General features: G+C 34.1%; 6 protein-coding genes across 6 annotated transcripts; 3 read left to right on the forward strand and 3 right to left on the reverse strand.

Moving 5' to 3' along the window:
* Nucleotides 1–886: 886 nt before the first annotated feature.
* LOC105360487 (CD63 antigen) lies at nucleotides 887–7,360 on the forward strand. Its single transcript, XM_011497393.1, has 5 exons — nucleotides 887–1,130; nucleotides 4,408–4,596; nucleotides 4,665–4,835; nucleotides 5,020–5,256; nucleotides 7,110–7,360. Exons 1-5 carry the CDS (start codon nucleotides 1,056–1,058, stop codon nucleotides 7,305–7,307), a joined length of 870 nt encoding a protein of 289 aa, XP_011495695.1. The 5' UTR covers nucleotides 887–1,055; the 3' UTR covers nucleotides 7,308–7,360.
* A 39-nt stretch (nucleotides 7,361–7,399) lies between these two features.
* Nucleotides 7,400–9,212, reverse strand: LOC105360486 (alpha-ketoglutarate-dependent dioxygenase alkB homolog 4). The gene is made up of 6 exons (XM_011497392.1): nucleotides 9,083–9,212; nucleotides 8,905–8,915; nucleotides 8,754–8,868; nucleotides 8,586–8,678; nucleotides 8,109–8,497; nucleotides 7,400–7,802 (listed from the first exon to the last, which is right to left on the reverse strand). Exons 1-6 carry the CDS (start codon nucleotides 9,182–9,184, stop codon nucleotides 7,646–7,648), a joined length of 867 nt encoding a protein of 288 aa, XP_011495694.1. The 5' UTR covers nucleotides 9,185–9,212; the 3' UTR covers nucleotides 7,400–7,645.
* A 1,262-nt stretch (nucleotides 9,213–10,474) lies between these two features.
* Nucleotides 10,475–11,051, forward strand: LOC105360488 (histone H3). Its single transcript, XM_011497394.1, has one exon. The coding sequence runs from the start codon at nucleotides 10,517–10,519 to the stop codon at nucleotides 10,925–10,927; it is 411 nt and encodes a 136-aa protein (XP_011495696.1). The 5' UTR covers nucleotides 10,475–10,516; the 3' UTR covers nucleotides 10,928–11,051.
* A 957-nt stretch (nucleotides 11,052–12,008) lies between these two features.
* Nucleotides 12,009–12,809, reverse strand: LOC105360489 (histone H1-like). Its single transcript, XM_011497395.1, has one exon. It carries the CDS (start codon nucleotides 12,774–12,776, stop codon nucleotides 12,093–12,095), a length of 684 nt encoding a protein of 227 aa, XP_011495697.1. The 5' UTR covers nucleotides 12,777–12,809; the 3' UTR covers nucleotides 12,009–12,092.
* A 2,405-nt stretch (nucleotides 12,810–15,214) lies between these two features.
* Nucleotides 15,215–15,638, reverse strand: LOC105360490 (histone H2A-like). Its single transcript, XM_011497396.1, has one exon. The coding sequence runs from the start codon at nucleotides 15,634–15,636 to the stop codon at nucleotides 15,259–15,261; it is 378 nt and encodes a 125-aa protein (XP_011495698.1). The 5' UTR covers nucleotides 15,637–15,638; the 3' UTR covers nucleotides 15,215–15,258.
* A 2,474-nt stretch (nucleotides 15,639–18,112) lies between these two features.
* LOC105360492 (histone H4) lies at nucleotides 18,113–18,424 on the forward strand. The gene has a single exon (XM_011497397.1). The coding sequence runs from the start codon at nucleotides 18,113–18,115 to the stop codon at nucleotides 18,422–18,424; it is 312 nt and encodes a 103-aa protein (XP_011495699.1).
* The last annotated feature ends 96 nt before the right edge of the window (nucleotides 18,425–18,520 follow it).

Genomic DNA, 18,520 nt, shown 5'->3' on the forward strand with positions numbered 1-18,520 from the left:
CACTCGCGATAAAAAAATATAATACTAACGTCAAGTTCTCAGAATGGTTTTCCACAAAAATCTAGCATAACATCGATGTATAAATGTATTCCAACGTGTGACTTTTACCTTATGAATAATGCATAATTTAATAAACATTCGTATAAGTTTGCCCAATTCAATTGGCCGTTCGATAATGCAAATGACAGTATTGGAAATAAATAGTATTTCCGCGTCTAAGAGGCAGGGGAAAGCTAGCGTCGGCCGAAAAGTCATAGAGCGCGAAAAATGGCCGACTAGCGTATGAACGTATAATCGGTAACGTATTCGAGCGCTACAAGTAGATATAAATGACTGGGGCTTTTATTGATTCGACGAAATAATTAAAGCGACGGTGACGACGGTGACGACGGCGAGGACGAGGACGATGACGATGACGAGGACGATGACGACGACGACGACGACGACGACGACGACGACGACGACGACGACGACGACGACGACGAGGGATAAGAGCCGCGAGTGCCGTACGATGTTCTTGCTTGTCAATTGTCATTAATAATGGCCGTAGAAGGTCGGTGCGTGCGGCGTGGCTTCGTCGTTCGCACGTCGATCCAATTTGAAAAAAAAGGTGCATCGAGGATGATCCGCAGGTTCATCGATATCGATGTAGCGCAGACCCAACGACTCAAGTCCCCGTTCCTAATCATCGTACGGATGGTCTTGGCGATAGGAGTAGGGGACGGGTGTGTGTGTGTGTGTGTGTGTGTGCGTGCGTGAGTCGGTGGGAGAGTATGGGGCAGGAGGAACGCGCGCGCTCGCAACGCACATACAGGCAGAAGCGGACGATGTCGTAAACGCGCGGCCGGTAGCTAGGATTTTCCCCGAGCCGCCAAGCACTTATCGTGCAACTCACTGGAGAAGATAACGACCGCGAACACACGTATTGTGCTCCTGCGGGCGGCCACGACAGTTTGTCATAGCGAGTCGCACCGTCAGGTCGGATCCTTGCTCCCATCCACGGCATTCGCACCACCTCGCTGCTCTCCGGACGCGGGGGCCATCCCACCCTGACAATGGCCGCGACACACCTCGACCTCGGCCTCCGCTGCATCAAGTATCTTCTCTGCGCGGTCAACTTCCTCTTCGTGGTCGGTATATAAGCGCCAGCGCGACTTTCTTCTCCCAATTGCGATTTCGTCGCGCTACGAGACAATACGTATAATCGCTGCAACCGATCCCCTTGTGAGATAACGAATTCGGCATTGCATCCCCGGAGATGAGAAAACGACGTGTGAGTGGGCGTGTGCGTGTGCGAGAGTGAGAGAGAGTCGGTGTACAGCTTGATAGAATCGCGCAATATGTGGGGTTAATACGTATTAGCGCCGATTTCAGTAAACGTGTCGAACAACTCATTGCGCTCGATATTCGGTAACAAAATTGTTGAGAACCTTGGCTCGTTGTTTCAACACGAAATCCACGAGCGCTTGCTTACTCATAATTTCAAACTTACTGAAAACGCAATTTCTCGTTTACTTGCATGGCTAGCGTACGACAAGTACGATTGTTGTTGTACCGTTTAGAATGAAGCAAATCATTTTTGCAGTTACAGCTACAATTCCCAACGCTTGCGTATTGTAAGATAAGAAGGTCGACTCTTTCTTTACCATAACTAACTCACCTTTTCTTCTTCATATTTTTTTTTGGTTTTTTTTTGTTTGTTTTTTTTTTGTTTTTTTTTTTGTTTTTTTTTTTGACGCTTTCGATCGTGCCGTTAAATAATCGTGCTTTTTCTTGAACTAAAATATTCTGTGCTTTATAAATGTCTTTCTGTACTTGGAACTCAAAAGTTATCAGAAAACAAAAACAAACCGTTTCTCTTCGATAGTTAAAATTGTTTCATTTTGATTCTGATTTCGTCGAAATGTTTAATCATTTAACGCTTTGTCATTTAATATTTAACTGGTATTTAATTACTTGGAGATAAATAGCCGTTAATAATCACTGGATGAAACGGTATTTAAATTTTATTATCTATCAAAGATATTTGAATGGACGAACAATCGTAAAATTTATGTTTATAACGCAACAAAAAATCGTACAAATAGAAATATCGTTTTAAAAACTAAATATAAAGATAAAAGAAAATAAAAAATAAAAAAAAAATCTTAAATATGATTTAATTAAAGTAGAATATTTTTCACGAAAATTGTTGATACCGTGAATTTTCAAAATTTTATGTGATATATATATATATATATATATATATCATATATCATGTAGTAAAAAATTAACTTTACATTCGTATAAATAAATGATTATTATTTCCATAATTCCTAATGTATTGAAATAAATCTTTCTAAATTTAACGTCTTACTTGATTTAATAACAATTTTATATATACAAATTGTTCAATCTCAATTAAACGTTTCTCTCGCGAAGATAAATCCATACATTACAACTACAACTTTTACATACAGTTTATGTAAAAGTATTATAGGTGACTAAGGCCTGTGCCCGTTTTATTACGTAAAAAGACGTATACAATGGAAGTGCTCAAATTGATAAGACTATTCCTTATATGGAATATCAGTTCTAAAATTAAGTGCGCGCATGGTACTATTCATAAATTAAAAAGCCCAGATATCAATACAAATCTTACAAAAAATGCTCAAAAATTCTTTTAAACCATCTTATCGATTAAATTTCATATTGTAATTTATCGCTATGTTAAAAAGAGACAGATTTCATTGTAGACGTTGATGAAAATATGAATTAACATTTCTTCTTGAGTGTTAACGAAATGAAAAATATGATTTTTCTAATACCAAAGTCGCGCTATTGAAATTTTCTTTTTGATTTTCAAGAATTTTTACAATATTTTTTTCTATATCAATACAATATTTTTACTATATCAATCAACGCTTTTAATGATTTTATATCTTTATATTATAGAGACACTAGTTTAAAATAAATCAAATAATGAATCTAAGTAATTTATTGGTGAAAAAAATTGATGAAAAAATTGATGAAAAATTGATGAAAATGAATAAAATTATAAATTTTAATTTAAATAACTTAAGTTATTTAAAATGACCGTTATTTCTCATATATTCCATGTTGGATAAGTGCGCGTGCACATTTGTTTGGTTAAAATATAAATTTTTATTTAATATACACTGAATTTATAGTATTGCGAAATGACGTTGAATTAAGATTATAATTTATTTTTATAATTAATGTCTTTTAATTTTGAATTTTCAATTTTCAAATAATTATGAAGTGTATTTATTATCGTTTGATACTTCATTAAGTATAAAAATCTAGACATTTAAAATGATAATTGATCGAAAGCTGAGATTTCCGATACATACGTCACGTACAATATAAATGATTTATAAATTATATCTTCTTCTGTAAAGTAACAATCAGCTCGAATAAAACAATGATACAGATATTAATTTCGGGCAACAGTTTCAAAAGGATAATTAAATTTAAAGAGAAATCTATTTTTGGATCTACGATCGACGTACATAGGCAGATATCTCTGTATAATAAAGTCTTTTTGCATTGCGAACAAGATATATTTTAGTCATACCCTTATCGTTATCTTTATGATTACTATACACTTTGCAGATACAAATGCGTACATATACATATTCTCACGTTTATAGCTATAAAATAAAAGCGCTTAGAGGTATCGGAAAGAAACCGTATGTTTAAATTCTTTGTCGCTGATACGATCAGATATTTCTAATAAACGAATTTAATAATGAAAACAAAGGCAAGATGTGTCTTATTTTTTTATTTTTTCGAGCTAATTTAAAGATTTTTAATGATAAGAATATTAATAGCATATACTTATGTTTATTTAAAGTATAAAATTGACGATAGCCAAATTGACCAATTGTTTCAACATTATCATTGAATTTCGAAATCTATTCGATCTATTTCAGCTTGGAGTTAATTATACCTACGCAATATTAAGGCGATTACGTTGTTTTAAATAAATTTCAAATGTATGATATTACGTGATAGTGAGCGGAATAGGTGAAGCTCCTTTATTTTAAATGTAATGGAAATTACTATTAAAAATTGTATTTGTTTAAATGTCCTATTTAATATCGACTTATTAAATAAACTTATATCAATATATGTATAACGAAATCTTTGTAACATTATTGTAAATTGAGCTATTTTTATGGTTATTAATATGGCTATATAGAACGTACAGTAGGCTATGTCATAAAAATTCTTATATAACAAATGCCAATCTGAGAATGTTTAAATATTTATGATATATGTAAGTAAGCGATGATAGATTAATTGTTTTATTATTGTTCGCGTATTCCGCAATGTGCAATGTAACAAAATTAATGCACATATTAATAACGAATTTAATTAATTTTCATTTATCGTTATTTACAGTTGACTGGCGCAATGATAGTTTCAGTTGGCACAACCATTTATGCGGTGTACGAGGACTTTTCACACTTTTTGGATTCGAGTTATTTTTCACCGGCTACTCTTCTAATTGTAGTTGGAGCTTTTATCTTCATAATTGCGTTCTGCGGTTGCTGCGGTGCCCTTAAAGAAAGTACTTGCATGGTCTTGATGGTAAGCTTTCAATAATACGAAAGGAAAGCATTTGATAAAACCATCTGATTAATGATTTTTCTTTTAAGTTTGCAGTTTCCTTATCAGCGGTTTTAATATTGGAATTTTCTGCTGCGGTTGCTGCGTATGCTTTGCAAAACAATATTACAAATCTTCTTAATGATAAAATTAATAAGACCATGTACCAATACGAATCTAATTATGAAGCCAAAACTGCTATAGATTTCTTACAAGCCAAAGTAATATTTTGTTTATATCCTTTACAAAATTGATAATCAATGTTCCTCGTGCTCTTCGTTATTACTGTTATAAAATTCGTTAGACTCATTGATTTATCAAAGGCATACAAATACAAATTGATTTGATGAAGAGCACGCTTAAATTATAAAAAAAAAAACAAATAATATAATAAATATATTATAGTTGCATTGCTGTGGATATGACAGTGCAAACGATTGGGTCGGTATTCTAACGAATGCCACCAATACTATCAAAGTACCGCTCTCGTGTTGCAACTGGTACGATCCTATGGACAATGCATTACTGACAGACGTCTGTCCGTCAGTTTATCAACAAGGCTGTTACGAAGGCTTATCATTGGTTGTCAATTGCAGTGCACTTTATTTGATCACCGGTGCAATGATGATCGCTCTAATTCAGGTAATTTCTCGCACGGTATATCTATTAGTATTATACGAACATTGCTTAGAATGGAATGTTTTTTATCCGAAAAATTTAAATTTTATTGGTTCTTACGAATTCTCGAGTACTCTATAAAGTGCAAATAAAATAAGAAAACAATAACAAACAAACAAAAAATATATTTATATATATATATATATATATATATATAAAAAGTGCAATATAACACTTAACTTCTAATTAATTTATTAATAAATATTTTAATTTGAATAACTAGTAAATGTACGAGGCACTTAAATGATTAAACATATAATGTAATGTTAATAATATTGCATTGAGAATAATTCATTTGAAAATAGCTTTTCTCATAAGCTAAGTATAAAATTGAAATAGTAAAATCAAATAAAGTGTATGAGAATTAATGTGAAGATACAAAAATCTTATTTATCTTACAATTAAATATAAAATTATACAAATTTCGAATAGTGAATAATTATGATCCGAGGGATAAAAAATTATTATTCCTTTTATGTGTGTCATATTTGCTTATGATCTAGATAAGTAATTATTTACTTGCCAATCATGATGAGATAAGAATAAACAATGCCACGATACATCGTAATTTTAGAAAATAAAAATTTTCTATTAAAGTTCTTTTTCGATCGTGAAAGCACTAGATTCAAAAACGAGATTCAAATTAGATTTAAAAAGCAATTCCTCTTATCTCTAAATCACACTAAAGTTAATGTGATTACTTTCATCATAGAGGAGTAGATTACTACACAGAAATTAATTAATACGATACACGAAGTGCCATAGACGCAACCGCAAGCCTAATTACAAAAAATATAAATCAGAATAAATGTATAAAAGCAGTTAATAGAATTTTATTTATAATGCTATACACTGTAATATAACATCCATAGACACGGAACGTAAATAGGAAAAAGTCAGGATTATGTAATAATCAGAAATTGACTTGTGAAATATTATAATTGTCCGCATGGATTTTTGATTTTTCAAAGGAATCATTATAAAATTCTTCAAGATATTCCAAACGAATGATCATTTTTTTACAAGCCATTGAACAAGTATCAGAATTGCATAAATTAATTTAACTAAATCTGCGAATGTACAAATAGTTTTTTTTTCCTTTCTTTGGATTTTTTTAAATGAAATCTACATTACAGCAATAACGCAAATAGCAATAGTTCTTATGTAGCACCAATTAATCGTAGACAAAATAACATTGTTACTTGCTCAATTGACTCCTCTTAATAGAAACCAAAATTTAACATTAAAAAGTACTAGAATTCCTTATCTTTAATAGGGTGGTTAAAAATACTAATAATCAGAATACGTGAACAATAATAAAGTATTAAAACAAATGACAAATAATATAATAACATTCAGTCTAATAATATACCATAACATATGTTTTTTTCAAACATTTTAAGTTCCGAAAAATATTATATTAACTTTTTAACGTATATAATTGATGACTGGAACTGCCACATAATAATCATGAATAAATATTCACATTTTTCTTAAAATCCGCAACAAGAATAGTGAACTTGATCGATAATATCAAAAATCATTGTCACCGTAACACAAGTTTTGTTAGTCACGTTTCTAATGTTATCCGAAACAAATACATGGTGCACCGAAGTTGGGAACATAATTTACGCATTTCGTTAATAGGAAAAAAATTCTTCATCCATGGAATTAAATGTCTGAAAATAAAAATCAATTATCGAATAACTACCGACTGATCAGTCCCATCAACAATAGTATAATCAAATATAAAAAATATCAATGCATTGTAATAAAATGTTTTTTTAATATAATAAATCATTTCAAAATGTTTGCAGATGGCTGGAATAATGTTCGCATGCATGTTGGGTCGAGCAATAAGAAAACAAAAAACGGAAAAAGAAAGACGGCGATGGCAAATGCAGGAAAGCTTATTAAGTGGCTACGAACCTATTGGAAAAACTGATCCTTTCACAGCTTTTCCAATTGTCTATATGACAAGTAATAATAACTTAAAAAATACAATACCAAGTTAATCAATCATGAATAAATCACTAATTAATAACAAGTCTAAAAAATGATAAATATACAATTGTTAATATTTTTATAATTGAAAATTTTTATTTTCTCAAACATAAAACATAAAATTAAAATCCATTTCGAATATGCAAGCTCCCCTCGAATAGTCACAAGTGTCGGAAGGGTACCGAAGTAGCATTTTCCAAAACTTGCCAAAAATTGCGAAAAACAAGAGGTTTGCGTATGACGCAAAAGCTATATTTACGACAGACGGCAAGCCGATGGAGAAAATTCGCGAGCTTGCGAGCTTGCGACACTGCTTTTCCATTAAATTCAATCGCTGACGAACAAAGATTCACCAAAAGAGCATTGCTTTCCGAAGTACCGCCCAAGATTCTTCGTTGCAGTTGCCTTTATCATCCGGAAGATAAGGTGGTGTAAACTCTCGATATGCCAAACAAACACGGCGTGAGCTTATGTCCTCCCGTAAGACGGAGTGTTCCCATTCGTACCTACGAATGTAAAATTAGATGTTACAATAGTTCCTCGCGAACGCTTACAGCTGGTAAAAATAGGATAATAAAATTTGTAAATATAGGATAAGAAGGAAGTAAAGGATAGATGCATTTTAAAATGTTCTCCCAAGAAGTTAAGCTATTCGCGTTAAAACACTTAGCCACGCTCTTCAGCAGTACGAGCAACCGGTAATAATGCTCGTCATCATTGAAAATGGTTCTTTTATAATCTCTACTGTGGCAGCCACTCCTGCAGAAACTTTTTTGCGACGCATGTAATCCAAGCTGTCTAATAAATAAAACTTTAAATCAATATTTAAAGATCCTTCGGGCATCGGCAGTCGGACGACAAGGTCCTGCTCTGGTGCAGCCTCACTCTTAAGGCCGTCCACACAGTCCAGATTGTAACGACGTCTATCCCCATGGTACGGCTGCATGGTCAGAACGGAGTCACCCAGTACATTCACGGTGACTATGCGTTCTCCCCAGATCCAGCAGTCGTCGATGTGGGGATCTATGGAGGCTCCGCATCGGGGATCGTACTCCAGACTACATTGTTCCACAGTTCGAAAATCCTTGAGCTCGACAAAGTCGTGAAACCTGCGTTGCACGAACTCGGTACTCTTGGGAAATCCATGGAAGCTGCCCAGCCTCAAGCGCCTCCGTTTGAAGTTGGTCTTGGGACCGAAATTCTAGACGAAACAACACAAACCTCGGATTACTTTAAAAATCGACTATTTACCATCATCGTAGGCGTTTCTCAATCGAGGTGTTACCTACCTGCTTCCTTCTGCCGCTCTGCGACGCCTCCCACGGCAAAGAGTCCAAATCTCTAATCAGCGACTTCGATTCGTCTTGATTTAAAAAATTTAACTAAAATTAGTTTCACAGCGTTAATACGAGACTTGGCTGCGGCATTTGGCTAAACACAGCATCGGAACGACTCACTTTAATAAACGTGCCGGGGAACTCGATGGGCTCCCCGTAATGATCGGGATGCTGCTCGTACGAACGCATCTCCCAGCCAGGCCAGGCTTTATCGCAATCGGGACAATAAACATAGCTCAAGCCGATGGAGAAAATTCGCGAGCTTGCGAGCTTGCGACACTGCTTTTCCATTAAATTCAATCGCTGACGAACAAAGATTCACCAAAAGAGCATTGCTTTCCGAAGTACCGCCCAAGATTCTTCGTTGCATTGTTAATTCATGTGATCGCGAGATGCTCGCGAGCGTATGGCCGCCAACGGCCGACCTTGGAACGCGAACGGTTCCTAACCTTCAAATCAGCGACCGCGTCTCGCCTGGCAACCTGGCGCTCCTTTTCGCAAATCAAACAACTTCGAATTCCCTTGCAGGCGCAATGTCGCACCGACTCCATCGCCGACTCACCTTCCCAGATTCTTTCGACCCTCCCCGTTAATCGAATGGCCGGAATGGCCGATTTTTTCCCCAAGTCGAGCTAACTCGAGACAGCGATAACTGCTTTCCGCTATCTGCCATTTCAATAGGAAAAGTCTGGCGGTTTTTGTCGTAACGACGAGTTGCTTCGCTCTCACTGGGAAAAACTCGGTCGATAAAGCAAGAATTGCCGTTCGTCTGTTTGAAAATGACTCCACAACCCCCTCCTCCCCGTCGTCGCCCCGTGACAGTTCGTTCGATCCTCGCTATCAAATTCTTGCATATTGATCGGGACGTCGTCAAGACGATGTTACCCACGAGTTTATCCTCGCAGCTGCTCACCTTCCCCAGCACCGCGAGTAATCGAAGGTCCGAAATCATCAAAGTGACGACTAAATTATCTAAAGTATGCCATTACGCCTAGTTTAGTAACGAAATAAGGTGCCGCGAGGACATTATTAATTAAGTCAAATATCGATAGACCCCGACGACCGTCATCCCCTCCGCCCCCTCCCGCAATCACCCTGAACGACAATCGTCAACGGATAAACGCGCGGAGATTTACCGCCACGGCATTTCCTAACCTAATTCGTTTGCCGCCAAAATCTCCACTTCATTACTCAAACGCAAAATCAGGATATAAATTGTAGAATATTTTAGTTTCCGTTCGTAGATACATTCATCCCCTGAAATATCTGCATATCTTAATAAAATCATTGCAAGTTCTTTTAAGCAAACAGTTGGATTTTGCACCGAATAAGCTTGTCATTTCATCTGTATACTTAACGATCTCAGAATTAATATTTAATTATATAAAATATGTTCGTTTCATATCATGTTCAATCTAGTTTCAAAAATCTGTTTTAATCAGACGACATACATAATTAAAATACTAAAAATTTGCTAATACTATGTTTTATTAGATTCATCGAAAATTTAAAAAATTTTGTATTTAGTCATGCATCTATACTATTCCCATAGTACAAAACTATAAATGATAGAATAGCCGAAATTTCAGCCATAATCGTTTGAAAGAATTTTAATGAAATTTACATCTACACATTTTTAAACATTAAAGAAACCCCTATGTACAACTGCTTTAGTCGCTTTAGTCTTTTATAGACTTCGCAGCTGTGACGACCAGCTGCCATCGTTTATCCCCACCGTCAGTCCACGACATCACGTGACAACGCGACCAAAGTATATATAAAGCGCCAGAAAACGCGGCCCCATCACATTGTTCGCTTCGTTGCATCGATCGTCCTTTCGTTTCTTTGTTGCTTTGCAGAAGTTTTTTCTTTGTTGGAGAGAAATGGCTCGTACCAAGCAAACAGCCCGTAAGTCCACCGGAGGCAAGGCCCCGAGGAAGCAGTTGGCGACCAAGGCCGCGAGGAAAAGCGCCCCGGCCACCGGTGGAGTGAAGAAACCTCACCGCTACCGTCCGGGAACCGTCGCCCTCCGTGAAATCCGTCGCTACCAAAAGAGCACGGAGCTCCTCATCCGCAAACTGCCCTTCCAGCGTCTCGTCCGTGAGATCGCCCAGGACTTCAAGACCGACCTGCGTTTCCAGAGCTCGGCGGTGATGGCCCTCCAGGAGGCGAGCGAGGCCTACCTCGTCGGCCTCTTCGAGGACACGAACCTCTGCGCCATCCACGCCAAACGCGTAACCATCATGCCCAAGGACATCCAGCTGGCACGTCGTATCCGTGGCGAGCGCGCTTAAACGGTCCTGGCATCCATAAATTTTAATCCCCCATTGCCCCGCAAATTATTCTGAAACACCACAATTTGCCACCAACCCGATAATCGGCCCTTTTCAGGGCCAACACTTACTACAAACGTATGCATTGTCTATTTTATTATTATCGAAAACATCCTATTTTATCCTTACAGTCCCATTTTAATAAATAACTAATCTTAATAAAATATATTTTAAACTGATAAGTTAAAAATCTCTCTGATTTATTTTACCATATAATAATTTTCTTTTTTTTTTTTTTTAAATACTCATTTCGTTTATATTTTTTTCAAATCATTTGAATAACCGATACATAACTTGATTAAATATCAAGTGAAAATAACGTTTTTTTTTTTTTTTTTTTTTTAATAAAAAGTTTCACATTTAATTTTTTCGTTTTTTCTTAGTAAATTATTTACTAATTCTTAAATTAATAATGAACAATAAGTAAATTTTATTTTATATCTAATTCTACTTATTTATTATTATATTATCTTACAATATTACTATCTAAGTAACTTTGTTACTTCACTCTAATAATGTTAAGAAATCCACAATATGCACAAAAATTAGATTAAATTAAATAAAAATTTAAGTTAAATATTTATCTTAGATGTTTGAAAAATTCATGATTCGTCATAACTGTTAAACTAATTTGCAATTAAATATCTATTTTATTATTAAAAAGAATATTCATTTACGTCATAGTTAATTTCTAATTGTAAATTATCGCAATTCACTGTAATGTTTACCTACAATTTCATAGTAAAAATTATTTCAGAAAACTAATGAAATGATATTACATTACATTTTTATATCAACTTTTCTTTTCGGTTATGTAATGTGTAATGAACATTTTACCGTAGTAACTGACGAACCGAATATTAAATTAAAAAAAAAAAAAAAAGAAGAATAGTTCATATATTTTTGCATTATTTGCTTTTTATATATAATCGTAAAAAAATTATACGTTACTATTATTATATGTATTATCATACGATATAACACAGTGCATTGATTGTTGTACGTTTGTAATGTGAAAAATAAATGGAATATAATGCCTCGTTTGAAAGAAGTTGGTAGCCCTGAAAAGGGCTGTTATTAACAAGAGTTGCCGCCGCCAAAAAAGGGCTCGTAATAGTTGAATTAATTACTTTTTGGCAACTTTGGGTTTGGCGGTGCCGGCGACTTTGGGGGCCGCGGCTTTCTTGGGTTTTGGGGTTTTGGGCTTGGCGGCGGCCGGGGCCTTGCCGGTCTTTTTGGCCTTGGAAGGTGACTTGGGTTTGACGGCGACCTTGGGTTTCGGAGCCGCGACCTTCTTCGCAGCGACGTTAGTCGTCGCCGTCGTCGCCGTCGTCGTCGAAGCCGTCTGCTGCTGCTTTTTAACCGCGACGGACTTCTTAACCGCGACAGCCTTCTTCACCACGGGTTTCTTGGCCTTCGCGGCGGGCTTCTTCGCTACGGGCTTCTTCACCACCTTCTTCTCGCCCTCTGCGCCCTTGGCCGCGAGTTTAAACGAACCCGCTGCACCCGAGCCCTTCGTCTGCACGATCGTCTTCTTCGTCACGGCCAGCTTCAAGTACTTCTTAATGAAGGTCGACTGCTTCTCGACGTCGACCTTGTATGTCGCGGCGATGTACTTCTTGATTGCCTGGAGGGACGAGCCCCTCTTGTCCTTGAGGGCGGCGATGGCCGCGTTGACCATCTCCGAGACCGGAGGATGAGTCCGCGGCTTAGCCGGAGACTTCTTGGAGGACGACGCCTTCTTAGGGACGGACTTGACCGATGCTAACGGAGCCTCGACCGTCGCGGGTACCACTGCTGTTTCTGTCATTTTCGAAATAAACAGCGAATACAATCTCGATGAGAGAAGTGTAAAGTGTGTCGCGATACTCGCGCTCCGCGGCCTTTTACAGCTTGAGCGCGGACCTCGTAGAGAGGCCACCACTGTTAGCACTAACTTCTCTGCCCATTAGCACTCGAAGTCGTGCACCTTTTTTCCATTTCCCATTTTTTTCGAAACGCAACAAATATGGAGAAGTATTAATTTATCTGGACATATCATGATATGGATTGTGGGGTTCGATGGGAAATGCGAGGACTCCGCCCAGTCAGCGATGAACCTACGAAAATCGGTTCTTCCTTCCATAGTCCATTTCGTCGGGTTTATACATTAAAGTGCATAAACAACGATAATGGCAAATTATTGTTATGAATTACTTTGCAATACCGTATGTTAGAAAGTTAAAGTCATCGGTAATGGAAATATAAGAATTTGCTTGACATTAATAATCGTGAATATCTAGTAAACGCTTCTCAACTGAAGTCATTACACAAATTCTTGCTACGAAATATTCAATATGAATTGCAACGAGAAATATTGTGAAAAATTCATGCATACCAGGGACAAATAGAAATGTTTATAACGTTCAATTTGAAAATATAAATTTCAATATACCGATTAAATAAATATTGAATATCGTTGGTTTGAAATGTATTCCATCAAAGCCAATTAACTTTCTCACGCTAATACTAATTAAGTGCAACATCGATCAATTTTTCAGATACTAATATTGATAATTCCCATTATTCCTTGTAATAACTTTATTTTATTTTGCTGATTATTATATTTTTGAAAGCAATTTACTCTAAAGTCCTTTCGTCAAATTATATTGATAAATAATTCACAGGTTACGCGCTCGTTTCTTTGGAACATTAAACATGTATGTATACCATTCTATTACTATTGTTCAACAATTGTCGTATAAATAAATCGTTTGAACTACTCGAATAAATAAATTAATACGAATATATGAATAACAAAATATATATATATATATATATATATAAAGAGTTAATTTGATTGATCTATAGTGTATATTAGATCGTTGTAGAAATTTGTTATCCTTTTCATCTTATTCTATTGATTTCAGTTTGAATATTAATAAAAATTATTGGAATAAGTTAGATGAGCGTAAGTACTTTTTTTTTTTCATTTTTTTTCATTTTTTTATTTACATTCGCTATACAATTTTACTATTTTTTCGATATTTAATGTACTTAATCCCCTAATTAATCTGTTAATATATTTTGGTTTCAATCATGTCGAACCATTCTACTACTCGATTCAAATTACATTATCTTCATAATAATATAAAGGGCAAAATGCTTTTTAATTCAATTAAATTGACTCCGTAATTACTAGCGGCCACTTTAATCATGCAAAACAGCATTTATCAGGTGGGAAAATTAAAATTATTCCTATGATACATTCGCTTAGATATAAACGTAAAAACATAAAAGCTTTACTTAATTAAGAGTCTACGATAACTACAAAACGTAGTAGTTTAAGCAAATTTCAGACTAAAAGACTCGTTTTACCATTACCGGTCTCGATAAGAAACAAGACGCTTGATGCTACTTGTTTAGAAATACATAGGATATGTAGTTAAATAGGTAATATATTATAGTTGCAAAGGTGTAATAACTGTAATACCACCTCCACTCTCTTGTAAAAACATCATAAGAAAAGAAAAACTTATACATATTATATTCGTATATTATCTTTTTATATTACCAATTGGATCATTAAGAGAATGACCCTTAAACTGATTCTATTAGTTAATAATTTATAATTCAAAACAAAAAACAAAACAAAAAAAAACTAAAAGTAAATATTTAAGATAAAAGAATAAACAAATAACTAAGTAAAATTATAACAAAAAAAGGTTTTAAATTTCAACGGCAGTAAGAAATCGTACATTTAAGAGAATTAAATTTTCTATTCAAAATCTTAATTACAATAACATTTTCAAATAAATGGAAAAACATTTTAGCTAAGTTTATTGAGTATGTTGAATTATTATTATTTCAAAAATTCATACGTTAATGTTATATTTATATGTAAAATTTAATTCAAATCTTTCGACTTCACTCGGCTTACATTGAAATAATATCAACCTTAAATTTCAAATTATAAACTTTAACATTCTGGGAAAACTGAATTTCCGACAATATTTTCGGTGAATTTTAATAGCTGTTGAGTATACATTTGATCTTAATTATGTCAATAAATATATGAAATAGTTTGATTATAGAATTGATAAAAACGTAAAATTGTAATTAACCTTTATATCATTTGATAAAAATTTTTTATTAGATTTATTTTATTCATAAACATTATGATGGATGGAATGAAATTCCAAATTATTTGCTAGGATATAGAAATTTATTACGCAAATATTCTATTCGAACGTTAGAAAATAATTGTGGTCCTGAAAAGGACCGATTGTGGAAGTGAAAAAGAAAGAAACAAATTAAGCGCTTTTCTCAGTTTTCTTGGGTAATAGAACAGCCTGGATGTTGGGCAATACTCCACCCTGGGCGATGGTCACTCCCGAGAGTAATTTGTTGAGCTCCTCGTCATTGCGGATGGCCAGCTGGAGGTGACGGGGGATGATACGGGTTTTCTTGTTGTCCCGAGCGGCATTGCCAGCCAACTCGAGGACCTCAGCCGCAAGGTATTCCATGACGGCTGCGAGGTAGACCGGAGCACCGGCACCAACGCGCTCGGCGTAATTGCCCTTGCGGAGGAGACGGTGAATACGTCCTACGGGGAATTGGAGTCCGGCCCTGTTGGAACGGGTCTTTGACTTTCCCTTGACCTTACCACCACCTTTTCCACGTCCAGACATGATTACTGAATATTTGTAGGTAACGAACTTAGAAAGAATTTGAGAGAGAATGAAGTTTCGGTAGCATGTTCAAGGTATTTATAGAGGACGAGAAGTCCGTCTCCCCACCAATAGCAGACATAGCTACGAAGGTAGTGGGGTGTGGTAATTTTAAGAAGAAGGGGAAATCTTAGTACCCGCCCATTGGTTGTGCAGTTCCATTGAATCTAAGCTCTGTAACTCTTAAAAAGTACTGTTCCGTTATTGGTGCGGCTTCGGTATTAGGACAAACAGGATATTAATATAATTTTAAAGTTGTAATATTTATATTTTTTGCCCTAATAAATTCAGATATGACTAATAAATAAATAAGAGAAAATAATTGTAATTCCACTTTGGCAATACAATGAAATTGTATTAATGTCATTTGTACACTAGTCACTTAATATATATTGTATTTAAAAAGTTATTTTATGAATTAATTTCCCTTATTTGTTGCTGCCCTCTGAATGTGTGTATTTTTTATGTAATTATTGTAATTATTCCGTTCTAATAGGAAATTACATGATTTTATAAGACACTCAATTTCATATAGACCGTTTGTTTATTCTGCAGTCAGCGATTCACAGACGAATCAAAGGGACTAACCCTATATATTCTCCCTATTAGAATAAATTTGTTAATTAATGGTTATATTAAAGTCCAACAAAAAATCAATAACAATAGCTCGTAACAATTCTTAAAAGAATTAATTTTGTTTAGCCTAAAATTTTAAAAGTTATTTCTAAATAATTTAAGGTAAATTATAGATATAAGTTTTACAATTAATGGATTCAAATGAAGTATAATTCAATGAAAAAAAAACACTTATGACTTTAATATAATACATTTCATATTACTTTAAGCACTGGTTAAAAAATGTGTAATTAATTGATAATTAATACAAAATAATATTATTTGACATAATGTCCAAATTATATTCTTAAATGATAGTCTATATTGAAGAATATGAATATTCATTACAAAAAAAAAACTTGATTCTATTATTTTTTGTTCTTTTAATAAATTACGATAGTTTATGAACAAAAACTTTTCTTTGTTAAAAAAAAAGTAAGAATGAGGACTAGAAAATATGTATCTACTCATAAAACTTTAGACAAACCATGTAAGAATTTAAACCAAACATGTCTGTACACTTTTCTACAAAAACTATATATAGCCTTAATTATATAATGTTTATAATGTTATTACACGAAGTACAATTGTATATGTATATATATATATATATATTTTTTTTTTAAATAGGATTCGATTGACGAAACATTATGAGTGTAAAATAAAATATAATTATTAAAAATAAGTATTCGCATAATATTTAAATGAATTACTATGTATAGCATAATTAAAAAATAATAGATAATGTTAAATATATTTTCTAATTCGATTATAATATTTGCATATTACAACATTGAAATAGAATTACTTGATTAATTAATATTACTGAAGAATATAGTAGAGGTTAAGGTAACATTTAATAGTGAATGTATAGTAACTTTCCAAATTGATTTAATATTAACCATTTATATATATATATATATTATTTAATAAGACTTATTTTACCTAATAAAATAAATTATTCCATTAAATTGTGGCATAAATGTTGATTAAAACAAGTACTTGGCTTACTTAAATGAATTGATATAGGTTAAATTCATATACATAATATGAATAAAAATATGAAAAGTCAATAATTCACAATTATATAAAAGATTTTATAATAAGAATTTTATTATATAAATCATTATATTTTCAACAAATCAAATCGTTATTCGATACCCATAAATTTCGTAAAAGTATTATTATGTTTTAGGTTATTTGTATATAAAAATTTCTAATACATTTTTCCAAGCAAATCGATAAATAATTACTGGTATTAAATTTTATTTGTCACACTTTTAAACGAAAATTATATATATATTTTTTTTATATATAATTGACTACTATCATAATTCGTACTTCGGTAATTTTTTTAAATAAATTGAAAAACTGTATATTGGAATATATATATATATATATATATATTTCAATGCATATATTAATTTAGAAATATAATGCAGTCGTATTATGTTATGAAAATTAATAAAAATAAAATTCTGAATACTTTACAACAAATGATAATTTTGTATTCGTACAAATAAATACATTATTTTTATAGAAATTACTAAACTGATAATTTCACAATCAAAAGGATTCTTAAAATAATACAAAAAAATATATTCAATTATTTGCAAGTAATGACATATCCATTTAATCATAGGCTTATTACTTATTTTCTGATTAGTTCATTTAATTATGGAGGGGATGAAAAGACTGAGTTCACAGTGTCGGAGTGGGGATAGTTGCTTGAACACCTATAAAAGGCGCTCGCATCGCCAAATCAGCTAGAATTAACCGACGTTTTTCATTGCGTTCTGACGTTACCGCTTGAATATCCAACATGACCGGACGTGGAAAGGGAGGAAAGGGATTGGGAAAGGGAGGAGCTAAACGGCATCGCAAGGTATTGCGAGACAACATCCAGGGTATCACGAAGCCCGCCATTCGCCGTCTCGCTCGACGTGGAGGAGTGAAACGTATCTCCGGTCTCATCTACGAGGAGACGCGTGGTGTGCTCAAGGTCTTCCTTGAGAACGTCATTCGTGACGCCGTCACCTACACCGAACACGCCAAGAGGAAAACGGTCACTGCCATGGACGTCGTCTACGCCCTCAAGAGACAAGGACGCACACTCTATGGTTTTGGCGGTTAAACCCATTACATCCTCCGAACCTTCTCGAAAGACACAATCGGCCCTTTTCAGGGCCACTACAATTATTTTACGTATTACCTGCTTTTCGATTGACTT

The sequence above is a fragment of the Ceratosolen solmsi genome, unplaced genomic scaffold (genome assembly GCF_000503995.2).
Source record: "Ceratosolen solmsi marchali unplaced genomic scaffold, CerSol_1.0 scaffold47, whole genome shotgun sequence".
NCBI classification, from domain to species: domain Eukaryota; kingdom Metazoa; phylum Arthropoda; class Insecta; order Hymenoptera; family Agaonidae; genus Ceratosolen; species Ceratosolen solmsi.